The following is a 25574-nucleotide window of genomic DNA, read 5'->3' on the forward strand; positions in this document are numbered from 1 at the left end:
GAAGAGAGAGAGAGAGAGAGAGAGAGAGGGAGAAAGAGAGAGAAAGAGCGGGCGCGCGAATTTCCCCGCGGTTTCGCGGATCCGTTTCCCGGAGCGACGGCGAGGCCGGCCGTTCTCCTTCCGCGACACGGACGACCGGCGGCGGATCGCGAACGGGTTGGCGCGAGGAGGAGGCGGCCGAGCGATACGCGCCGCGGCCCAGAAGCGCAGCGGAGAAATTATTATTCCACGCCGCGAGCGTATCTCGAGCGGGAAAGGGGGGGGGGGAAGGGAGAAGCGGTGTGCGAGCGCGCGGATCTCGACCATAAATAATCCGGAGCGGAGAGAGAAAGAGAGAGAGAGAGGAGAGAAAAAAACAGAACGGAAAAGCGCGGGCGATCGCGGTGAGGTCTCTCTCTCCGCGGGAGGATCGCGAGGCGCGGCGAGGACCGCGAGAGGAGGACGAGTCCCGCGCGCGCGGCCGTCGGCTCCTCGAAAGGAGTCGCCGTTCGCCGCTGGGTGGACGTGTATACTCACAGCATCTCGCGGCGGGCGGCGGCATCGTCGACGAGGCGCATCGCAACGGCAACGGCAACGGCAACGGGCAGCGGCGGCTCCGGTTGCGAGGTGGCACGGCGGTAACGGCAGCGCGGTGGCGGCGGCGGCAGTCACGGTCACAGTCAGCGCAGCGGACAGGCGGCAGGCAGCTACTCCGGCGTACGGCCACGGCGACGGCGACGGTGCAGCAGCGGTGCACGGCACTGGAGCAACGCACATGTCACTGTCACCCGCGGCGGACGGCGCGGCGGCCGTTCTTTCTTTCCCCCCTTTTTTTTGCTTCTCGCTCTCGGCGGCGCGCGAGTCCAGGAGGCGCGGCTCGCCGAGCGGCCGAGGCGCGACGGGTCTCTCTCTCTCTCTTCTGGCTCGGACGCGACACGACACGACACGACGCGCAGCGCGGCGCGACCCGACGGCCGTCGACGAGAGAACTCGACGCGGGACACAGAGGAGAGAACGCGCGAGGGAGATAGAGAGAGAGAGAGAGACGGGGAGAGGTAGAGGGAGCGAGAGAACGAGCGAGCGCGATGGTAGGAGGGAGGAATAAAAGCGCACGTCCGCCGCGCGACGGCTTTCCTACTTCCGGCCGTTCGTTCCTTCTCACCCAACTCCGGGTTCCGTTCGCGCACTTGTCCTGGCACACGGTCGATGCGGAGGAGCGCGCGGCCGAACGCGTGCGGTGTGCGGGGGCCCTCCGTAACGTCCGCACCGCCGAAAACTCGACGACTCTCCGCGCGACACGGCCGAGAGCCGATGGGCGGCGCAGGGAGAGAGAGCGAGAGAGAGAGAGAGGGGGAGGGAGAAAGAGGGAGAGAGCGCGCGCGGCGGGTGTGTGCGCGCCTTGGCTCTCCCTCGTATACGCTTGCGATCGCACGTAGGTCCGGTGAACCGACACGATGCAACCGAGATCCCTAACTGAGCAGCCGTCGCCCGTGGAGCCTTGCCCCGCGGAGCGACGGTGCCGCCAACCGTCGTCGGCGCGCCGACCGAAACTCCCCAGGTCGCAGTGACGCTCATTCTTCCTGTCCGCCTGGCTCTTTTTTTCTCTCATCTTTCGCGTTGGGGGTTCGATCGTGAGCCCCTTCCTCTAACGTGATCTCGTCAATTCGTGCAAAATTTCATTCGCGAAATCAATCGTTGCTTTTCTTTTACATGAAAACTCAGATAAATCTCACTTGTGACGTCATAACTCAGTTGAATGCATGTTCCTTTTGATTCTTGAGAAGTGAGATTTCTGAGTATAAAATACTCACATAACTGAGTGACTCAGTATCACTTGAGTGTAAAAGGAAAGCAGCTGATATTCGTCAATGAAATTCTTCACTTTCCACGCTAGAGCGAAAAAGATTGAGAATCGCGCGTCGTGAATTTCCTGTAATGTGAATTCGATGCAAGTTGATTGGCTACACATTTTACGGAACTAAAATTTATACTTGTATCAAGTTCTAATATCTAATGGACACAGGCCTTTATGCTAAATACAGACATAAAAGTTTCTTCCGAAAAGTGGATCCTTGCACATTGCAATTTCACAATCATACTTGCATCGTATAATGAAACAAAAAAAGGACGTTTTATCTTGACACATTTCCCTAAAATTTAGCTGAAGACAATAATTAGCCAACCAAAGTAACAAAATTTCATCAAAGTCATTCCAAGTCGAGCAACGTCCCGACCTCACGTCGCACTGAGAACCGTCGCGGTCGAAACTGTCCGCGATCTCTCGTACGCCGATAGGTCGCTCGGTCGCACGTTCGACGACGGCCATTCGCCCGCTGGCGTGGTCGCCAGCCAATCGCGAGACGCTTCCGTTCGCTCCGCGCGCGGGGAATTTCCCGGAGACGTCGCGACTCTCTCTCCTCGCATTAGCGAGCCGTCGGTGTTGGCGCGATTCTCTCCTGGAGATCGTCTCCCGATTTCCGACCCCCAGCAGCGTCCGCGCGCGTCCGAAGGACGTCGGAGCCGCACCTTATGCGAACACGCGGCGGCCGCGTCCACTCGCCGTCACCGCCGTCGCCCGTCGCCGCTGTCGTCGCCACCGCCGCGTTTCGCGTAACACGCCGCGTGGAGCCGCTGTCGCCTGCTGTCGCCGTCGGCGGCAGTCACCGTTCGCACGCGCGTCGCAACGCACCGTCGCCATTTCGTCGATCCGTGACGGCGGAGCACGACGAGGGAGGACGTCGAGACGCTGGAGCACGACGCCTGACGCCGGGGCTGGGACGCGTCGCGCGGCGATGAAGGAGAGCTGAGCGCGGGCTCGCCGTCGTCCACGCCGGGGCATACGAGGTACGTGCTCCGCTTCCCGGCGTCCCCGCGGGAGCGTCGCGCTCTCACCGCGGACCGACGCTCCGCGTCGTCGGTGCCGTGCGACACGCGCGCGGAGTCTCTCTTTCCCCTTTGCCTCTCCGGCGCTCGCGTTACAGCGATGGTCGCGGGGGGGGCTGCCCTCTCGGAGCGCGAGCCCCGGAGCCGCGCGGATGCTGGCGACGGTTCGCGAGGTTAACTCCCGGCCGCGCGAGGCACTCTCTTATCAGCCGCGACGCGCTGCCCGCGGAGAGGATTTGCCTCTCGCCATATGGAGATCGCGACCTCGTTTGTCTCGATGAGGACTAGAGTCGCGGCTTCCTCCGAGCGCGGAACGTCATCCGCGCCCCGCGGTCCCGCGCGTCCCTCGGGAAGCGACGTTACAAGTGCTATTTTACCCGCGTTGTTTTACGTAACGCTATTGTTTACGTCGTAAAGCTAATCTCGTGGGCTTACGTTTACGTCGACGCGCACACGTGTTGCCCGCGAAAGAATGCCCCGCCTCGTTATCTCGCGTGGCCGTTTTTTAATAACCCCGAGCGCGTCGTCTCAACTTAAGGCCCGTACACACGGTGGGATTTGGGCAGTGGAACTTAAGACTTGAGAATCTCAACCAATCGGAATTTTCAGCGTTGCTCAAGTCTCGCAATGGCTGCTCACGTTCTCGACAGTCATTGGTCATTTCCCTTAAAGGCCCGAACACACGAAAGAACTTAAGCAGTAAAACTTAAGCCCGTATCAGACTACGAATTGGGATTGGGATTAGATTGAAATTTAACCAATCACAGTAAAGTTTTTACTAAGTGGCGATCGTGGCGCAGAGGATTGTGCGCTGGTCTGGTAATCCGAAGACCTGGGTTCAAAACCAAACATTCTTGGTTTTTCGTTCGATCGCCACATAGAGAAGTGGATATAGAGAGAAGAAGTGTTATAAGAGGTTTGGGCACGTTCCTTCAAAAACGCCTTGTAACCCTAAGGGGAATCAATAAAATGTATCTACAGTAAAGTTTACTAATCTCAAGTTCAGTAACTTTTACTCCAGTTGGTCAAATTTCAATCCAATCTCAATCTCAATCCGTAGTCTGATACGAGCTTTAGGATTTAAGAATTTCAACCAATCGGAATTCTCAGCATTGCTTAAGTTTCAAAATGGCTGCTTACGTTCTCAACAGTTATTGGTCATTTCCCTTAAGTCTTCAGTTTTGCTGCTTGAGACTTAAATGACCGATGACTGCATGAAAATGTAAGCAGTTATTTTGCAACTTAAGCGACGCTGAAAATTCCGATTGCTTGAAATTCCTAAGTCTTAAGCGTTGTCGTGTGTTCGGGCCTTAAGCAGCTGTTTTGCCCATCATCTATTGTAGACTGGGACTTAGAGCTGTAATTGTCTACGCCGTTTATTGGGAATTAAGATCGGTGGCTCGTTAGCGGCGCGAGATCCGTTTGTTCCGCGTTCAAAGGTACGACGGCCACGCTCGGTCCCGAGGGGTTACCTTTTTATCTCGGCCATCTCGGCGTTTAAGGTGTGAAAGTACTTGTAAGGCGTGAAAGCACATACGCGTTTATATCTCTTCTATACGCAGTGGCGCACGTAGAACCGGCTCCAAGACAATTTTCCACAACTGTGTTTCTCGCTCGGTTTTCACCCGCGCCACCCTCAATATTTAGGCCCGGTCTACAATGAATTATTATTCGTTAATCAGAAGTCGGAACTACATGTTGATCCTTTTCCTTTCCAGGCGGAAGAAAAAGGTCCGTCATATAAGCCGCGATTCGTACGTAAGCGGTGAGTTTAACGCGCGAGGGCCCCTCGGCGACGCGACGGTTCGCCTTCTCGCGGACGAAACGTCACTCGGGCGCGGATTCCACGTGTACGGCGCGCGCGGAGAGTCGTCGTCGGCCGTAGGGACATTCTCGCCATTCAGATTGCCGGTCTGTCGGTCCTCGGGATCGCGCCTGGGAGGCACGCGGCCTGTCTACGTGTCGCCTCGCCTCGCGCTAATGGTCGCACGCGCTAACTAATTAACCCGTGGGGCTCCGGGGAGCTAAGGGCGATCCGCGGTGGCGTGGCACGACGGTACGGCGCTCTCGTCCCCGCCGATCCGTCGGGCCGATCCGATTTCGACGACAAATCGCACGCCGAACGGAATTTAGACGGGCAAATCTGCTGCGAAAGCAATCGCGGTCGAATTACGGGGATACGCGTGCGCGGAGGGACACCGAGGTGATAATAAATGATTCGATAACGAACGATGAGAAATGAAAAATTCGCTCCCCAATTCGCGGTATCAATGAATCTCTTATCGAGTTATTATCGGGCTGGACTGAACGATTGTCGAGTTTCTCTTGCCACGAAAATGCATTTCAGCTGGGAAACCTGTTGACGCTGTCGTATCCATTTAGATTCTCTTAAAAATCCTAGTCTGACTACTTAGGGAAGCGCAAGATCCTCGATTAGATAAAATCCTGCTAACTGCTAAGGCTAACTGCTTCAGAGAGACAGAGAGAAACAGAGAGAGAAAGAGAGAGAGACCGGGAGAGACGGGAAGAGACGGGGAGAGACAGGGAGAGACGGGGAGAGACAAGGAAAATTAGGGAGAGACGGGGAAAATCAGGAAAAATCAGGGAGAGAAAGAGGGAGAGACAGGGAGAGAGGGGAGAGAGAGAGAGAGAGAGAGAGAAACTTCAGGCTGATCTTGAACTATTTATGTTTTACAAGGTGCAAGATCGACTCAAATTAAATTTCTCTCTCGCCTTCGGAGTGAATTTATTTTTAGTTCTCGCATGTTAGTACTTTCTTTACGAAACCTAGTATTATACCAATCTAATCTAATATTTTACGAGCATGTGGTCGAGAAAATGGTATCGCGATATTATTAGCGCATTCTCGCTACGTGCATCCTTTTCTCTTCGCACTTGCGCTGGAGATTAAACGAGCGTGAGAGGGGGAGAGGGCCCGAGCGAAAGGAAGGAAGAAAATTGATGTAAAAAAACCAAGTACGTGCGTACACGTACATTTGCGCGGTGTATGCGACGCGAACGGATCTGTTCTAGGAATACAATAATTGCGTGCAAGGTTCCTAATTGCACAGGTAAGAGGTGCTATTCTTCCGGGAACTACAGGCGGAGAAGGTAAACAACGTAAACGCGAGTTGAAATCCGCATACGCGATGCGGACAAAACGATTCCTGTCAGTTGTAAATGTGTACGGCGACTATCAAAGACGTCTGCCGAAGTAACTGCCGCAACAGTCGACGAATAAATGAATTTTCTCGCACCGTGGAGAAACGTTTGTGTTTTTTTTCCTCATTTTTGGAGCGAAATGGACAGAATATCGCGCTCTCGCCTATTGTTATTATTCACCACCGCAGGGTGATCGGCAAGAGAATACGCAAATGTCCTACTAGGCAATTCTGCAATTAATTAAAAAATTGTTTAAACACACAATAGTGTTTTTTTGTATAACAGTACTCTAGAGATTTACAACAATGCGCTGCGACAGACGCGCGCACTGTTTTGCACCCGTTTTTAATTAACATGTAATAATTTTTCTTCCTCGCCAGTAAATGACTAACAGAAAAATGATATTAACTCGACGCAACTGGCTGTAATTTAATTAGAAGACATTTTTAATAATCTTTTTAATCATTCATTATACTGCAGGATGATTTGGAGGAAAAAAAGAAGGAAAATATCCCAGGCAATTGTATTAATTCCAAGTGAAACCTACGTGCGATCTTCTCAATATTATGTTACCGAATTACGCACTGAAAAAAATATCTGATAGATACCAGTCGTCTGTTAGAAAATGGACGAATCAGAATTCCTTTAGGATTTATCAGATTTGTAGTCAAGTCTAGCAAACTTCTGGTTATGACATATCTTTCATGGAAAATCCTAAAGGAATTCTTTTTTTCCAGTGCGGGGATCTCGATTTCAACGTCACGAGTCTTATCTGCGTTGCAATCGGCGTGGATTGTAATATATATTTGGTAATTTCTCAATGCTGCATACAGTTTAGCATTACAGCGTCAACAATGGCAATAATGTCAACAATTCATTATGTATAGATACGCGGCCCGCACACACGTACACAGCGCGCTTCATTTGCGGCCCTCGCGGTATCGCGATGTTTTAGCAGCTGTCGGCATTTTAGCGTCATCTATATGTATTTAGTTCGCCGATTAATAAACAGTTACGCGTGGCTTCCCGCTGCCCGTTAATTGCCAAGTCGGACGCCAAGGCGTTGCGCATCGCGGTAAATGTCCCAAATGCAATCTGCCCGACATTCGTGACGCGCGTTTACCCGCTCTCGGAACTGGACCCCGAGAATTATCTCGGATGACTCGGTATTTCCCGGGGAGGGACGTGCACTTGTGTGTCGGCAGCGATACTTCCGCGTGCGGAATGCCAGATGCCAGACGCCAAGGGGCGAGCGTCGCGTTTCCGCGCGCGGAAACGGTGCACGTGCGTCGTCCTCCTCCTCTTCGCTCTTGCCCCCCTCGTCGTCGTTTTCGTCGTCGACGCCGCCGTTGCGTTGTCATTGCCGTCGTGCTTTCTACAAACAAAACTGGACCCCGTATCGCGCGTGCTCCGAAATGTCAGTGAACTCGAATCCAGCTGCTAAGTAGTTATATTTCTCTCTCTCTCTCTCTCGTTCTCTCCCTCTCTCCGTTTCACGCCCGCCTCGCGAATCTGCCCGTTTCGCACGGCGAAAACTCTCATTAGCGCGCCTAGGTCGAGAAAAAGAGTGCGAAGGGCAGGTGGATTAAATTGGGAGAGAGACCTATATGAAGAGAGCGAATCTCGACCCTCGGAATCGACGATTGATTGACGGAGTATCGAGCTATTTTATTTGAGATTGCCTGTCGGATCGACGTGACATGTTCTGATATTTACTACGAATGGCATTTAATATCTGGGTGTACATCAAGGGGGGACATTTTGCGATAGTCGAGAAAAACTCCCTTTCAGCGAGACGGTAACTGAGAAACCTTTCACATATTGTTGTAATTAATAAATGCTCGATGCGAAATTTCACCTTTAATAAACAGCTTTGGATTTTAATTAGTTCAAAGTCAGTCCCCGATTTTATCGGGAATCCTTGCCAATTGACTCTTCAACTTTTTCCCCTCCCTTTAATAGAAAATACAACTGCAAATGTACGCAAAGAGCGAAGGAATTAAATAGCGCATGGCTTGCGCTATTTAATTAGGTCTTGCGAGTCTCTATCTAGAGAGACTGTTTAGCGAAGACAAAGGAGCACTTGAGCGACGTTCCTCCGTTTTTCCGAGGCCGAAGAACGGCAGTGGGACGATCCGGACGAAAAGGAACGAAAGTGAAAGCTAAACGATTCGTCGGACCAACGAGGCCAACGGGGCTGTTTCGTAAATTACACTAGTAATACCGGGATATCTGGATGTCCGACCCTGATATCCCTTCCGTTTCTTTTTCTATCGTGTCCCACCAACACCTGATACCTTTTTAACTCTTTCTTCTCATTTCGTTCAGTAGATATGGAGCTTGTTTTAGTTTAAAGGGTGAGCGAGTATCTTTTAAATGATTCTAAAATAAACGCGAGTTATACGTTGCCCCTGAAGGAATTGAAGCAGGACATTATTTTTCCCGCCTCTCGTCTCGCGAACTTGTTAAATACATTTTTGTTCTATCTTTAATTACGATCGCCGTCGCGTTTGACGTAATTCCATTGTGCGGCGACACGTTTCGAAAACTGGACTTTGTACGCGCGGCAAATTGTCAAGCGCGTAAACACTATTTGATATTTCTCTGATAAAATTGTAGAGTACAAACAATTAATGATTATACGCCGCACAATAATGAAATGCACGTGGCTTTGACCGTCCAGTCACCGCGCGAGGTCTTCGAAATGTTTCAGTAAAGCGCATTTTCTTCCCGTAATAAAATACAAACCGCTGCTAACTTTGAAAATTGAATAAATATTATTTCTAAAACAAGTCTCTTACATTCTACGTGAACCCGAAAGTTTGATTGAACAAAGAAACTATGTCATTTCTCCCAACGTAAGATGTAAATTGCTTTGTTCTATCGGCATCTCTCGAGATTCCACGCGTCGATTCGTGTTAGGAAAAACAGCGTCGCGCGACGAGTTACTTACTTTCAAGTAATAGATATACGCCTTCTCATATTGATAAACCGATATTTTGGCTCGTCTCGTTGTCCTTGATGATGTCCGCTATCCCTGCGTCTGTTGACGAATTTTCATCAGTCGTCGGCTAACGGCTCGATGTTAAAACGTGCCGAGCTTACGCTGAAAATTAAAAGTATATTCGCATTATCATACGTTTTTAATCGCGACAGCCGGTAGGACACGTTTCGACAGAATTCGGCGCAAATTAAGACAGGTGCACTGGGTTCTCCGGGTGATGGAATGTCAGAGTAACGACACATTATTACCTTTACGTCACGCGTGTGTGGTCGGACGCACTGATACGAATCCGCTCGTCGATGCAACAATGCTTCTGTTATAACAGATAATATTATAATGAGTGTACTTTTTTTTTCTGTCGATAGTGATGAGCGGTTCGCGGCTTGGCAGAGGCCGAGGTGGCCGCCTGGCTTTGTACGGGGGCTGCGCAGTGGCGGTTATCTTGACGATGATCGTGTATCGCAACACCATCTCGGAGATGACCAGGCTTCAAGAGATGCAAGTGCAATGCCTTCATCAGCAAGAATCTCTCGCTGCTCAACTACAAGGTAAGTGCGATGCAACGGGACGTAAGTAACTAAATACTATCCGGGGGTTGAAGTCGAATTACCAATATTTAAATTATGACAAGATATTGATGAGTGGCTTCGAGTCATCAGTTGCGGATCATAGACTCCTGTTATAGCCGTTCACTTAGACTTATCGGTAACGTGACACGATGTTTGCAGTAATATTTGAGTACAAAGTACGGCTGGAGAAGTCCCTGGCCGAGGAGAAGAGCTCGAACGTCGCGGTGAAGCAGGAGTTGCAGCAGCGCGCGTCGCGGGAGAAGTCTCTGCGCGACAAGGACAGCATAGAGGCGATGCAGAGGTTCAATTCGCTTCAGCAGACCTACAAGCTCCTGCAGACGGAGCATCAGGACCTGCAGGAGGAGTGTAAGAAGCACGAGAAGCAGGCACTGGACGAGACCAGCAGGCTGGAGACGACGCTGCAGGACCTGCGCGCCCGCATCCGGCAGGCTCAGGAGGACAAGTTCAAGGCTATGGAGAACTTGAAGACCAAGTACCTGGAAATAACCGACGAGAAGAAAGAGCTGCAAGACAAGTACAACGAACTGCTGCAGAATAGGGACAATACCGACAGCACCGTCGACCACCTTAGGAAGGAGATCTTCCAGCTCAAACGTGAATTGGAGAGCGCCAAGGTACGTCGCTGGTTTCCTGAAAGCAACACAATTGCATATTAGTGTCAGTTCTAATGTTCATAAACAGCTGGAAAATGTGGCGGTTAATAATTACATTTTATACATGAAATGTAGAATCAATAATCGCATCTTATTAGATTACGTTTGTTTGCCAGGCCAGTACCGATTTATATTTTCTTTTAAGTATTTAAAATTGCACAAGACGGAGAGAATTTTCTCTTAAAATTTATCCTGAAAAGCGTGTAATCGTGTAACAACACGACATTTCGAAGAATTTTATAAGAGTTCTGAAATTTTACCATACATTTTACTTGAAAAAATTCTCATAAAGTTGTTCAAAATGCCACGATTACACGATTTTCAGGGTAAATTTTAAGAGAAAGTTCTCTCCGTGAAGAGACAGTTATATGAAGACGCATAAAAGTTGTGTTCTTATTGCATTCTAGAAATTCTATGCTAGAAGTACATCTCCTAGTTCAGTTTTGGTGACTCCACGAGCGTCAGTGTCGCAATCGGCGCTGCAGAAAGAAGATTCGCAACCGATTCCGGCGCCGCAGCAGCAACAGCAACAGGTAAGTGCGCCGCAGCCACCATACGTGTCTTATGATCATCGCGCAGTCGGAGGGGCGACTCCGTCAGTGGAGAAAGCGTTAAACGACGATGTCAACGAGCCGGCCAACGATATTAGGTTCGTTCAGCAGAATGGCAACATCGTTCCAGCCGGCCCGGGCGAGGTGAAAGAGAACGGCGAGCAGCGCGAACCCTCGGCTAACGACTTACAGCAAAGGCAGCAGAAAGACGTTGTCGAGCGCCCGAACGTGGTAGACGAAGAGAAGAATGGACTCGAAGAAGAGCAAAGAAAACAGGTAATGTCGCCGCCGCTGAATCGAGACGATGACGTTCCGAGGAATGATAACGCTTCGGCGGTGCCGGCTTCGCAAGCCGAGCAACCATTGGCGCAACCTGCCGTCGAGCGAGCGTCCACGGTTACGTCTGGTCGATCGACTGATATCAAAACCCACGCAGAGGATGACGAATTGCAGGCTTTGCAGGAAAGAGTAGATGGGATCCTCACTCGTGACGTGCCCCATAGCGGAATTCGTTAAGCTTTGCTCATTATCACGCGTTTATGATTCGAATTATGTTTAACTTGCCGGGAACGGTCGTACAATTTCAATCAAATTCTCTGAGCCTCAATCCGTTAGTTGCGTAAATTTTACCGTAAAAGACTCCTAATCCTAGAAGACTAGTTTGTGGCCGTGTATATAATTATACAAAAATAATCTTTATTTTAATAATGATGAAATTGTGAATGATTAATTTAATTAATTATTTTATTATAATGAAATAAACCACAATGATATATTAATTATTTGCATTCATTACTAATGCATAATTAATTCATTGTTCGTTAATGACAAATTTTTTAATGCAATTACGCACGGATTAATAGGAAAAATCTAATTGATTTTCATCAAAGTTTTATATTTTGTATTCTAAGTCAAGTAACAAAACGGTGATAAATATATGTTTTAGAACTAAGTGCTTTTTTTCTAACAGTTCTTTATGCTTTTGGGGTATATTAGTGCTATCGTCAACATAGGATTAGAATAGCAAGTTTCTCTACTTTGGTATTCGTTCTTTTTCTCAAAGTAATTTTTTAAATTGTAATCCATCTCTTTTATCGCTTTTTACTACACGTAAAATTTATACTAAGCTTGATAAATAAATGACATGTGTAGTCAATGCGCATAATTTCATATGCATGTGATGAAGCAAAATCATTTATTTCTCTCTTTTTCACTCATTGCAACTGTCATTGTTCTTTTTCTTCAGATGTTGCTTATAAATAAAATAAATTTCCTTAGTAAATTACTACATATCGCATTTATATTGTAGTCATTTTACAATAATTTACAAGAAGAATTATTCTATTTATAATTAATAAGTGAAAAAGTTGCCTCGGTTATTTGTTTTACTATTCCATAATTTCTGCAAAATAGCGGTTTTAAGACGTTTTAGTCACAAATGACATATTTAATATAATATAGTCATTATCTATTATTAACAGCGTGTATACATATATTATTTGTTGCAATAGCAGACTGTGTTCCTAACGTTTACTATTTAATATATATGTAAAATATATATTCGCTGATAGTTCGCGTATCACTTCACTAATATCGGAATGCGGAAGCTGTTAACATTATACATGCACTGATCCAATTCTATAAATCATATATGGAAATATTTGTAAAATTTTCTAACAAGAAATATTATTAATGACTTAACATTTTTATTAAACACTTTATATATATATGTATATGTATAATTATATATCGAAGAATCTCTAAACAGTAAAAAATGCCATAATCTTACAAACATTTTTTAGACTGTTGTACCGTTTGCACTTTTGTAGATATTTTTATCGTTACATAATTCCAATGTTGTTGAATAAATGTTGGGTGTTTGAAGAGTGCTAGAAGAATATTCACAGAGAGATTTTGTTAATATATACATATACATCTATGTGTATATGTATATATTATTCAATTAAATAAATCAATATTTAAAGAGATTCTATTCGTGTATATGCATACATACGCAATCTTTTCGACCGATCTTTTTACCTACCTCGCTTCTGTTATTGGAAATACTGTGTTCGTGTATATGTGTAAAATGGCTCGCGAGCCATACTCAATGTGCCTGTAAATCTGTGTTCCACGATGCATTAATAAATTGTTATTACGTTTATCCGTTGGCATTTTTATTGGCAACCTCGTAACGACCTAACTATTATCAGCTTCTGCATCGCGCTTTTACCGTATATCGCCGCCGCCAATTAGTTCACGTTGTTCGAGGCTGTTGCCTGTAGCCGCGCTAAACAAATGCTTGCAAATTTATCGATCTTTAAGAAAAGTTCGTATTTCGTTTATATAGTGTAGCTTTTCTTCTCGTTGGACCGCTGATTAATTTACCTCTCAACTCAAGTTATTCCCAATGCGTAGAATTGCTGCATTACGCACTGCATTTACAACTTTCTTTGTGCTTCATCTGTATCAGACAGATTATCTATTTGGTGCTAATGAACAACATTCTTTACACGACTACGCTATGGAGGATTTACGTAGCGAGACAATGATTTATCGACGCATAATGTCAAGATGGATTTCGAACTATGAATTGGAAAGTTGAAAATGTCCTATAACAATAGTTCCTTGGTATATTTCGAGAAGTGACAATCGTCGCTGTAACCGGTTTTACCGTAACTTTATATAACTGCGAGGATTAAATAAGTAAGACGTCACGACATCGAGCAGTTCCCGCCTGCGATCACCGAACAATTGCGCTGTACCATGTGTAACCGTGTGAAAACCTTTTTTTGTTTTCCAGAGCGTGGCGAGTTCACGAAGAGCTCAGAACATCACCGCGGCGAACAACGTCAACTCGGTATCGCCGTCTCTCCTCGACAAGCCTATGCCGCTACCAGCCAGACCGCTGTCGAAGGTCAAGGTACCGGTCGGCGTGTTGCCAATACCGGAAATCATCGAGCAGAACGACGACGCGGATAAGGAGAAGCTCCAGGAAGAGGTCCGAAAGCGGGAGGAGGCGGTGGCAGTTGACAATTTGCAGCCACCGCCAGCGAAGCTCGCCCCGGCTAACGCGGCGGACGACAAGGAGGAAAAGGAACCGATAGTCGAGGCTGGCAATCTGGACCCACCGTTCGTCGCAAATCCCCCCGTGCGGCACGTTGGCGAACAGGTCGAGAGGAGAGCGAAAGACGCTTGGTTGAGGGTGGGGCCTGGGGTACAGGAGGTCGGCGAGGAACTCAATCGAGTTCCCGGGTGAGTTCTAGTTTTTCTATCGCGATTGAATAAATGTATTCATAGCATACTCTTATTATTAGTGTACATAAAATATTTAAATAACTTGATTGTGTGCAAATAATTTTCTGTCTATGAAGATTTTTCCAATGGTACTTTCAATCTCGATAAATTTCATCGTATTATTTGGTTTTAGATTAGACGATGGGCAGGCTAACGGCGGTGACGATCAGTACGACGGCGATTACGACAAGGAGCAGCAGAAGAACGATATTCATCTGGCGGAGGGCGAGGACGAGGGGGAAGGTAACTTGAGAACGATTCGAATCGATCCGACCGCGCGCAATTGATGTCGCGATCACAAAATTATTCTCGCATCTGAATTTCAGACGAGGGCGACGATGTTTGAATACCCGCATAATTTGAAGGAAGGCAAGCGGGAATAAAATCAGCGTCGTCGTTCAAATGTTTTATAACGCGACGCGCCGACTGGTTGGTGCAAGAGGAAGTGGGCTGAAAAATAGTCAAACAACCTGACCCGATCTGACCTGACCTGACCGATATTCACGATCGGGTTTAATCAGCGAAGAATACTTATTGTGTATTATAATCTGTACGAATCATTCGATGTGTGACGAGGAACTAGCAGGGATCCGATACATCTTTCATACGCGAGCTCTTGTACAAGATTTTAACTAAATATCGATATATGATAGTATATACACGGTACAAATATCGTCAAGCGTATCTGGACGTTCGACGAAGACTTAGGCGGTTCCGGTAATTACAGAAGGTTCAGAATAAACTATTGTAACGCATACTTTCGAAGAAGAAACAAAAACAAAGATAGACTGTATTTTTCTAGATTAAGATCTACAATGCACGAGTCGAGTGACTTAATCGCGTTTATTACTTGGGACACTCGTGACTTTGTTACAAATGCATTAAGTTGAACTTGGATTGCACTAGCAGAATTAACTTTGTAACGTAGCGAAAGTACCTCGGAAACCACGCCCAGTATTCGTGCATTATAATGGATTTGTGTTACAATAAAAGAAAATGTTATCGTCAATTAGGGAAATTAATTTCTTTTTATATACAATCACATGTAAATACATGAAAATGTCAATGTAATCTACATGTGATGACATCAGCGTTTATATTATTTGTATAAATGCAATTTTGTATATAAATGCGAAAAAAATTACACTAAAATCTCTCGTCATGAATGATTCGATCTCACAACATCGCAACGTAACACACTAGTATTTTTATATAATACGAAGTTACTCCTACTGTTGCAATCTAAACCTTCTACGATACCGTTATCACGGCGACAATGGTACATCGGCAATCGAGATTACCAACTTGGTTAAAACGGCTTACATCATTTGAATTAATTTAATCTTGTTTTTTCTTCTAAAGATCTCCGTTGTCGCTAGCAATCGCAGAGTCATGCGCATCTGTTTTAAGTAAAATTAAAAATAGACGTACTATCGAATTGATATATAAATATGTACATGTATATGTATGTTTATATATCGTGAAATCGATGTATCGTCAAGTTAATACAATATTTACTGTAATCGTCAACGGAGCAATCTATACAAGAATATTTATATCTTATTTATTCTGTTCTTGCCGAAAACCTGACGAATTTTGACTTAACTGATTAAGTTAAGCGTTGAAAACTTAACCGGGAAAGAATTATTATTAAGCAGTTTACGATGAGCATAGATGAACATAATGTTTTGTTATAGTTATAGATTTTTAGTATATATACAGAGAGACGATAAATGTACATAACGTTCTTTTCGTAATAAAAACGTCTGAAAACAGATTTTTCCAGTGGTTTCTCCTGTCTTTCTTTAGACAACTTTCCCGCAAATCAATAGTTTCTCATCAAACCTGCTGCTTAAGAAATAAATTAAGATTCGCTTCGAGTAATATAATAATATAATAGGTTATCAGCGGAATCGATAACTCGAGATTGAATTATTAATGGTTTAAACACAGTCACGTACATTTCCGATGGCGACGGAACGTGTGCGTTTACTTTTTCACGATTCGTGTCGAAACTAGCTGTTGGCTAGAAACGAGATTGTATTTACTTCTTGATTGAATAAACATGATTTCGTCGTCTGTTGACGGTGCAATTGACATTTATTGACGAGAACCATTTCTCAAAAAAGTTTCTTTCGGAAATACTCGGCGATAAATGTGTGAGTCAATATAATTTTGAAAATTAATAAGCATAAATACACGTCAAATTTTAATGCACTCTTAGTATATTATCAGTTACGATTTTTTAAGCAATTTAAAGTTGATTTTTTTCTTAGCCAAATGTTTCCCAATAATTTCCAGATTATAAACGATCGAGAAAAGAATATTTTTTTGTTAATTAAACTTCACATGGAATTCACAATAACAAAATTACATTCTTTAGCTATTTTTCGAGATTGATTTTAATAATTTAATACTGATTTAATCGCATTATTAAAAATTGAAAAGGTCAACGATAATTGGTCCCGATAAGTCAATTTTAATGCTTTCGCTAAATCGGAAAAATCGATCTCAGATTGATGAAAGAATAATAGGTCTGAAAAATAAGGCGCGAGTGGAATATTTTGTGCAAGAACAAATTTCGTTGCCCGATAACTTTTTATCATTTGAAGAATATTTTAACGTATTTATCACAGCGTAGCGTATAAATATATCGTTAAAAGTTGTTTGCTGTTTCTTCTGACATAAGTATTACATAAGCCAATAGAATCTTACAACTCTATCGGTTCTCAGAATCGATCGTCGTACAAGACGTTTTGCTTTCGCCTGCTTTGCGGAAAACCATCTTTACAGTTGGAACAATTTCCCTAAAAATATAACCAAATCTATCAGAGATCTGCCGCTTCGGCAGATGATTTCGGAAGCGTGAATTCGAAATTCATTACCCTCATTATTTTAAAGAGACTGTAATTCTCGTAATCGAATAACGATGCGAATATCAACAGGAGCTTCAATTAATTTATAGTTTGTTTAAATTTTAGGCATATCCCGGTTTGTATGTAGCGAGTATGCTAAAGTTTCTTATCTAGATTTACTGTTCTATTTATTTCAATTTCCCTCCCTGGAAAATATTTATTTCTGAAACGGTTTCTTCTCTTATTTGATGAAGTTATAGAACAATAGCGATTTATAAAAAATGCAAACGCTGTATTCTTTATTTCTCCTATCGTGCAATATTAAAAGCAATATAAAAATACTCCTTCGCTGCTCTTTTCAACGCCACGCTTCTTCTATCTGTATATTCGTAACATCTAGAGAAATTGTTTATGTGTTGAAAGTACTTTTGAAAGTACTAACACACACAGCTTTCACGTTTCTCACTCGGAATATAAGAGAAACAGTTTACTTATTTAGTAACCTTTCGCCCGAGTTATCATCGGCGACCTTGTTCTTCGTGAACCGTGCTTCAAGCAGGCTTTTGCAGCGGAATCGAGTACGCAAACACTCGCTAGATTTGTGCGTGCACGATCATCGTTTTAATCTTTTTTAACTCGGTAATTTCCCCTGGCTATCAAATGTTCTGCTGTAATTCGTTCGCCTAGCGCCCGCGTTGCCCGACGAATCCAATGAATACCGAAGGAAAGTTTGCATTGCCATTTCAATTATTTCGCAACCATTTAATTGAAAAATCACCCGGTGCTATTTAGGTTTCGTTTCATCGGGGGTTGTATCGTCCACAAAAAATACCTAATTTCAGACAATTACGGATTTACGAAAAAGAAACGACAAAAATTATGTTACAATAAATTATTGTGCAATGAAATTTTGCAAATACTTAAAATATATCAAGTTGAGAAGATGAAAGCTTTTCTTTTACTTGGATTATTTTAACGTAGGGAAAAAAGATATTTAGTGTCAAACTAAAAGAACAACTGGATGTCGAATTATAATACACTTGCGCTTCATTTATCGCGAGAGGATTGACTAAAGAAATACGGTGTAGCTAATAGGATACACTCTTGATCGTGGAGGATTATTTCGACGAGATTCGCCACGAGTAGCATTGCTGTGTTTTGGAGACGTCGTAGATAGGTAGTCACGTTGCAGAGCTTAGATGGGATGCTCACGTCAGCGTGTCTACGAATGTGCTAACAATAAGTGGTCGCGGCAAATTATCCTCTTATGAGTCTTCTTATAGATTAGAAGTGCTCACGTACCAGAGACCTTCGTGCAAGGTTGCATGACCGCGTTGAGTCACTTTTCCACGTGAGAAAAAACAGATAGGCGGAAATTCTTCTCGTAAAATTACGGATTCTTAGATTCGGGGGTTCACGAAGACGAGACGTACAAAAGATGTGGTGAAATGAACGGACGCGAGACACGGCGAAATTAGGAAGAGATGCTACGAGCATGTACCTAATTAATGTAATTATTAATATCACGTGTAAATGTAAGACTTAGGAGAAAATGTAATATAATTGAATTGCTTCTTATTAACTACAATATGAAAAATATAGGCGTTAACGTCGCGTGTTGAATTTAAAGATTAGAAATTTACGTAACTTCATCAAATGAATTTGCATCGATACTTGGTGAGTCACCGACTTTCCGCTCGAGAAGAGAAGAGTGACGTTGTACTGTAGAATATATTTGTAATCTGTGATTTTAGCTCATCGCAAAGATTTCATTTCATCCGAGTGGCGTTAATATTATTTGCAAATCAGAGGACACTCGTCGATGTAAATGCGCTAGTTTTATGCGCGAGGTGTCTCGGAATAAAATGGAGAAACCACCGCGGATCAATTATGTATGCTCCAGCGATCGATCCTTCAAAGCCTACAGGGATGAAGCCTCGCCCTCAAAATTCAGTACTTCTCCAAGGGCAAAAATGTACAGGGTGTCGCAGATATCCGTTGCATTGCTCCCTTTTTGTCGAATATATCGAGTTTAATGAAGGCTGCCATACATTTATTCATAAGTTTCCGCGAATAAGTTTTACGGAAAGAAATGCAATAAAGAAAAGTGGAGTATCAGATGTCGCGTTCCCCGAGACAGCTGCGCTGATAAATCCTGAACTAATTTCCTGGCTATCGTCTGATTTACGAGAAATGCGCGATAATTGCTAATAATACGGATAATGTTGACAGCTTCGTTCATTTGCTCGTCGCGACTCGTCTCTCTCGGCGATACTTTTCATTTGGCAACCTTCGACCTTGGACACTCGGTGTGCGTGAGTTTCGACCGTTCATCTGAATTCTCGCAACGCACAAGATACACGGTATACGGTGTACAAGGTGATCCACGCAAAAGCCAGACTGTCGAAAAATACATGCGATTTGTGGTAACTTGAGCAATTTCGAGAACCGAAAGAAACGTGACAATTTTTTTCATTCTTGCTCTTGTTATTCTTGTCGATTGGTTAATTGCCAAAATTACTCTCGAAATTGGGAACAGATCGTTTTGGGTAGAACCCAAAATTTTATCAATTGCATCAAGATTTAAGAAAAGATTCTAAAAATTTTCATCATGTCATGTCGACGTCTCTGAAACGTCTCTCGAGAAACAGTTTGTAACACGGGCCACCTTGTACATACATATATGTATTAATACAACGACGAAACTCGCTTATGAACGATCACGGGACTGACGTAATATCGCCTAGGCCCCACTACTCGAACCGAAGATCGGATCGAGGTTTCAAAGTCCCTGACAAACAGCAAGCGCGCGCCAGTACGCTCCTTTCGTTACTGAAGGTAAGACGCGAGTAGAGAATATTTCGAGCAATCACATATCAGGTATAGTACAGTGGTGGACAGAACACTTTTTTAAATGAGTTTAAGAATGCGCATTTAGATTCGGGTTTATGTCCCACAACATATTTCACGGGGAAAATTTTACTCGAGAAATAGACCGGAGATACTCAAAATGACTTTGGAATGGCCATCGAGTAAAGTATTCCTCGCAGAAGAAGATTTTGGAACGTAAGCCTGAATCTAAACGCACGTTTCTCAACTTACTAAAAAGAAGCGATCGTTCTGTCCCATCGCTGTACATTTTTGTTTGCACTTTTAGTACAAAAGTTAGTAACATAAGAATTTTGGGAGGCCACTTTCACAGCCCTCCAACAGTTTGGCGAGAGGTTCATTATAGTAGCCAAGTCTGAACGGTTCAATTTTCAAGAATACGATCGAACAAGAGTTAAAGAGTTAAAAGTGCAAAGTGTTGCGAGACAATTGTTATATTGAAGATTAAGGGAAGTGCGTTCGGGAGCTATGGGCGCTACCCTTATGGAAAAAAAAACCACTCAAGTTTTGAGTGTTAACGCTCGATCGTCCGAATTTACTCTCAAAGGGTGTAAATATTTCAATCTGGGTGTTTACGCCCAAATTTGAGAGTAAATTCGGACGATCGAGTGCTAACACTCAAGACTTGAGTGGTTTTCTTTTCCGTAAGGGTACTTGGCGCTGAAAACGTTATTCTACCTTTGTTGCTCATTATGCGCCGAAGAGAGATAGAACGACGCTTTCATCGCTAAGTAACGCTGATGGTTAGCGCCCGAGCGCACCCTAAAAGCAGAAGGATTACTAAATCGCTCGAGGGGATAAAATACCTCGGACAATGAAATATAAAATAGAGCAAGAAAAATGTTAATGTCTAAAAACTGTTCAATATTTCTGTATTGAACAGTAACTTGTGATTATATACCGCGCTGTCTACTTTGACTAAAGTATCCCGGCTCGCTTTCGATTTGCACTGGTCAAGTGTTTTCGTATTGGCCTGCTAATTGGGTCGATGCAAAACGATGTCGGTTTGATTAATTGCGAACGCGTTACGATTCCAGACTGCGAGGATGAAGACGATACTTTCGGCCGTTTTCGCGGTGCTGTGCATCCAGGCGGTATTCGGCGTAGACCCTAACGAGCACACCAAAGTGGTCTGCTATTGGAACAGTACCGCCTATGAGAGGCAAGGTGAGACCGTTTGTTATAGTTACACATACCGATTACTCATACTTTTGCGACGTATAAATTCTGTTGGAAGAATATTCATCATCTTGGATTAAGGAAAATCGTTGCTTGGGAAGCTATCAAGCGTGTGAAATCTCTCTGTATAAGAAATGTTACGTAACGTTCGCCAATTTTATTATAAAAGAATAATAAAAATTTAAACACCCCCTTTTTAGATAGCTAGGTAATTAAAAAAAAAAACTTTTATCATCAATTCACGAAAGCTCGTGGAAAGGTAATTTTTCGTTTGTCCGTTTTCAAATTTTAGAGAGCAACAGCAAACGTTAAATATAATTTTCATGAATGCGGGTTCGATTAAGATTGTAATTGATGTGCAAATGTCATTGTTGAATATTGCCATTGTTATTTTATATATCGAACTTTCGAAATAATTACGAGAGGGCTACGCTGAAATCTTTCCTCGATCATTTCTGTCGCGTATTTCCCATGTTATTATAATATCGACACTTCTCTGGCTTGTATTTATTACAGTTTGCCGACACTTGTGTGTATTTGGATTGCGATAGACGTCAAAGCCAAACATATCGCGAACGGCAGTGTAAATCTAGCATAGACATTTCACGTGGCAATTTATATCCGAAAGCCGATAATGCCGGAAATTATAAATGTGACTTTAAATTATCTAAATACAATTCTTTGCCTTTTCTGGCCTTCAATTTTTCAGCCAAGTCAGTGATTTATCGATACTCACGACACTTTTTCCTTCCTCAAAGGTCCAGCGAAGTTTCAAATTGAGGATGTCAGACCCGCTTTATCTCTTTGCACTCACCTGATCTATGGATATGCTCACATCAATTCCGACTTTGAGGTCGTCCCCGGTTCGCCGAGTTTGGACACCGGATCGGGCTATTCCTATTACAGACTCGCCACGCAGCTGAAGCGATCGTTTCCCGATCTGAAGGTCTACCTGAGCGTCGGTGGAAACTCCGATCCTTACGACGAGGAGCACAAGTACCTCGTGTTGGTGAGTGCGATATGAGTGTTGCGAGTCTATTACTTAAAAAGTGTCAAAGCAAAACTATACTTACATCTCATCAAAGCGATAAAGACTCGGAAAGATGAGATACCGCTTGCCGCAATCGGCTAAATGAAGAATTAAGCGGAATGATGCAAATTTCTTGGACAGACCGAGACCTCGGAAGGCAGAACCAAGTTCATCAATTCCGTCAACCGGCTGCTGAACGACTACGACTTTGACGGAATCGATCTGGCATGGCAGTTCCCGCCGGTCAGGCCTAAGAAACAGCGCAGCACCCTCGGATCCTTCTGGCACGGCCTCAAGAAGAAACTCGGCTACGGGAAATTCAAGGACGAGAAGGAGCAGGAACATCGCGACGGCTTCACGATCTTGGTCCGCGACCTCAAGTCGCAGCTCAGGCCGAGGTCCAAGGCTCTGACTGTCACGGTGTTGCCTCACGTTAACTCTAGCGGTTGGTACTTTACGCGGACGAAAGATGTATTTAACAGTTAACTATAATCGCGATGTTACTGTCGTGGCTTTAATTCAGATACGATAAATTGTATGTTTTCGATATAAACTGAACGTTTTTTTCTTTTTCGACAGTTTACTACGACGCCAGATTGTTGGCGCCCAACATCGAAGCGGTGCATCTCTTCGCTTTCGATCAAAGAACACCGGAACGCAACGCGAAGGAAGCCGACTTCCCAGCGCCAATTTACGCCAGTTACGGACGCGTCGCGGAGGATAATCTCGACGTTCAAACGAGGTGAGTCCGCTCCCTTCTGCATCCCATTACTTTTCCGTATCGTCGCGAAAAGTAGTTTAACGTACATAACATAATCAATTTATGGCAGTTACGGACACGAGGGCGATGACAATATTGATGCTGCGTCAAGGTAAACGTAATGAACTTTCTTCCCGGCAGCTTCCACGTTGCATTTTCGTGTTTAAATTCCACTTTCTTCTACGCTTAATTCATTATTTGTTAAGTACAAATTACGATGCAAACTTGGTTCCTTTTATCGGGTCGATTATCGCTTATAATATTTGTCCGTTCATTAACATTCATAAATATTCAGCAAGTCTTAACAATATAGAAGCTAAACGATTATCAACGTCAGTGTTATCATGACCTTACCTGGCATCTCTGATAATAGAGAAAATTTATTGCGAAAAATATTACCTCAGCCAGGGTTTGAACCTGGACCTGTTCGTACACTCTAGGGCGTCTCACCAATTCCACCGCCGAGGCGTATGATAATATTTGTCGCAATAACAGTACACAAATGTTATCTACGCCTAGAGTGTAGGGAGGTCCAGGTTCAAACTCTGGCTGAGGTAATATTTAAATTTTCTGTATTATCGAAGATGTCAGGTACGGTGAAGAAAGCACTGACGTTGTTAACTACTACCGCTAGCGACATTGAAGAATTCTGATTAGTTGGCTAAGCGATTATATCCATGTTTGTGCAAATGTTTCGTTTTAAACTGGCTGCCTCGGTACGCTCCCACGCCCGTCGAAAGCGGGGGCTTTTTGCGCAACGCACCGCTTATACAAACTCGACGAGAGTAACGTCCAAGTAACAAGAGCAACCCCCCGCAGGTACTGGCTGGAGCACGGGACTCCCGGCAGCAAGATCGTGGTCGGCGTCCCCACGTACGCTCGCACGTGGAAGTTGACGGCCGACAGCCAGATCTCCGGCGTGCCGCCCATCGTGACCGACGGTCCGGGCGCCCCCGGGCCCAACACCAACGAGCCGGGGCTGCTGTCCTACACCGAGATGTGCGCCAAGCTGACCGAGCACGCGGCGGGACGACTGCGACGAGTCGGAGACCCGTCCAAGAAGTACGGCAGCTACGCTTATGCGCCTTACAACGGCGAAACTGGAGCCGAGGGGATCTGGACGGGCTACGAGGACCCGGACACCGCCGGCATCAAGGCTGGGTTCGTCAAGACTAGGGGTCTCGGCGGCGTGGCGATCGTGGATCTGTCGCTCGACGATTTCCGGGGCATCTGCACCGGCGACAAGTTTCCTATCATCAGGGGGGCTAAATACAAGCTGTAAAGTCGAGCGGAGACTCGCACCTACTCGGAACCGATGTCCTGGAAATCTGTACGTCAACATCCGGCCGTGGGAGGCTCGGAAAAAATATTTTGGATCGACTGGCCGCGACTCCAGCACGGTGGTCGTATTTATATGTATTGCCCGAGCGAGCGAGCTATCGAGACTTTTAACGAGAGTTTTTAACGAGAGAATTTTAATGAGGATCGTAATGCTGGCGCTTCGTATGTATTGTACGCGAGGATAATAAAAAAAAATAAGTATCGCTGCTTTATTATTCAAGTAGTTTCATTTTAATCCCGCATTATTTTCCGAGAGGCTCGTTCCGCAAAGAATAAATGCATGATTTTATAAGAAATTTCAATCTGCAAAGTTGTTACCTGCGTGTTAAAGTGAGAGCAATTTTGTCACCTGACCTCGAGAATGGAAGATATGCGGTTTCACTGGGATAAGTTGCCGTTAGTTTCTTTCAACTTAGGTTCTCGTGGAAAAAGCGACGGAGACGCCGATCCTGAAAAAGGACAAAGGATAGAAAAACGAGAGAAACTGGTAGATCCCTGCAAGAAAGCCATACATGTACGATATATATATATATATTTTTTTATATAGATAATATATTTTTTCGTGCAGTCTATTTTTTCGGCCAAACGATACAGTTGCACGGGTGTATAACAAAGGTTCTCCTGTAACTATAGACTCGTTAACATATCCAACATCGAGGATCAAACCGGATACAGTGAATAATCCGCAGCCATTGCACGACGGTTCGAGTTCAGGCCTCCTCTCCTATCTCGGCACGGTGAATCCAAAACGTAAAGGAAAGACACGCACACAGTGAGTCGCCGGCAAATCCGATCAGCTATCGCGATTAATTGCGGCCCGCGATCTCGATCGTGCTGTGAACGCCGTGTGGTGGATCGTAATCCCGTATCATAAACTTGTAAGACGTATCTTTTTAGGGAGGAGGAGGGGGGGGGGGATTTTACAAAATACTGGGAGCGGTAGCCTCGCAATAGCTTTACGTCTCTACGCTACGCTGTTGATAGAATTAACGAAGGAAGGACACTCGTGCCAATGCATTGTAATATTTAACACGTAACGAAACGTACACTCGCCTAATCCCGCTTGGTTGTCCCTAGGTCTACGATCACCTCGCCTCGACTCGCAAGCGTGTCAAAACCGACCGGTGTCCTCGCAAGCGCTCCTTAATAAAACGCGAGAGGCCCGACCTTGTTCCCTCGCGACCGCTCGCTAAGATGCGTTTGAAAGCAACTTGCCGCCTTGACGATCGCGAGTTTCTAAGTCCCGACCGGGATTTGCGCCCACTTTTTGTCGCTGTTAATCAGACGATTTTGATCTCGCGCGAACCGACTCTTCTCCCTCGTGACGTTCGCTCGCGGACAGGGGAAGGGTCGCTTTGTCTATTTATTTATATGCACGTGGGCTGCCTACGACACGAGGAG

The 25574-nt window shown here is 44.8% G+C and overlaps 3 protein-coding genes across 10 annotated transcripts in view; 2 read left to right on the forward strand and 1 right to left on the reverse strand.

Moving 5' to 3' along the window:
* Positions 1-1558, reverse strand: part of LOC105560286 — a 45115-nt gene extending 43557 nt beyond the window's left edge. Inside the window, exon 1 of the mRNA XM_012009259.1 lies at positions 517-1558. The gene's annotated coding sequence lies outside the window, so the exon portion shown is untranslated. The remainder of the gene's footprint in view (positions 1-516) is intronic.
* Positions 1559-2640: 1082 nt separating this feature from the next.
* LOC105560287 (Golgi integral membrane protein 4-like) lies at positions 2641-15897 on the forward strand. 6 transcript variants are annotated; one of them, XM_012009264.1, is made up of 8 exons: positions 9106-9258; positions 9394-9576; positions 9757-10232; positions 10679-10804; positions 10931-11098; positions 13626-14077; positions 14253-14362; positions 14446-15897. In XM_012009264.1, the coding sequence occupies exons 1-8, from the start codon at positions 9246-9248 to the stop codon at positions 14463-14465; spliced, it is 1548 nt and encodes a 515-aa protein (XP_011864654.1). In that variant the 5' UTR covers positions 9106-9245; the 3' UTR covers positions 14466-15897. The 6 variants fall into 6 exon arrangements, with proteins under 6 accessions (XP_011864652.1, XP_011864653.1, XP_011864654.1 ...); XM_012009265.1 differs by having other exon boundaries at positions 10934-11098; XM_012009262.1 differs by lacking the exon at positions 9106-9258 and adding an exon at positions 2641-2823 and having other exon boundaries at positions 10679-11098.
* A 3734-nt stretch (positions 15898-19631) lies between these two features.
* Positions 19632-24388, forward strand: LOC105560288 (chitinase-like protein Idgf4). 3 transcript variants are annotated; one of them, XM_012009267.1, is made up of 7 exons: positions 19632-19812; positions 20901-21030; positions 21801-22051; positions 22214-22517; positions 22652-22814; positions 22903-22944; positions 23652-24388. In XM_012009267.1, the coding sequence occupies exons 1-7, from the start codon at positions 19687-19689 to the stop codon at positions 24112-24114; spliced, it is 1479 nt and encodes a 492-aa protein (XP_011864657.1). In that variant the 5' UTR covers positions 19632-19686; the 3' UTR covers positions 24115-24388. The 3 variants fall into 3 exon arrangements, with proteins under 3 accessions (XP_011864657.1, XP_011864658.1, XP_011864659.1); XM_012009269.1 differs by having other exon boundaries at positions 19777-19854; XM_012009268.1 differs by lacking the exon at positions 22903-22944 and having other exon boundaries at positions 19633-19812.
* Positions 24389-25574: the final 1186 nt, after the last annotated feature.

Source organism: Vollenhovia emeryi, unplaced genomic scaffold (genome assembly GCF_000949405.1).
Source record: "Vollenhovia emeryi isolate VEMERY1.0 unplaced genomic scaffold, V.emery_V1.0 DF939234.1, whole genome shotgun sequence".
Lineage (NCBI taxonomy): Eukaryota > Metazoa > Arthropoda > Insecta > Hymenoptera > Formicidae > Vollenhovia > Vollenhovia emeryi.

Coding starts and splice junctions, on each gene's coding strand:
- LOC105560288 (XM_012009267.1), top strand. CDS start 19,687: ATGAACGATCACGGGACTGACGTAATATCGCCTAGGCCCCACTACTCG. Junction 21,031..21,800: donor TACCGCCTATGAGAGGCAAG/GTGAGACCGTTT, acceptor CCTTCCTCAAAG/GTCCAGCGAAGTTTCAAATT. Junction 22,945..23,651: donor AATATTGATGCTGCGTCAAG/GTAAACGTAATG, acceptor AACCCCCCGCAG/GTACTGGCTGGAGCACGGGA.
- LOC105560287 (XM_012009261.1), top strand. Junction 10,233..10,678: donor GTGAATTGGAGAGCGCCAAG/GTACGTCGCTGG, acceptor ATTGCATTCTAG/AAATTCTATGCTAGAAGTAC. Junction 14,078..14,252: donor GAACTCAATCGAGTTCCCGG/GTGAGTTCTAGT, acceptor ATTTGGTTTTAG/ATTAGACGATGGGCAGGCTA.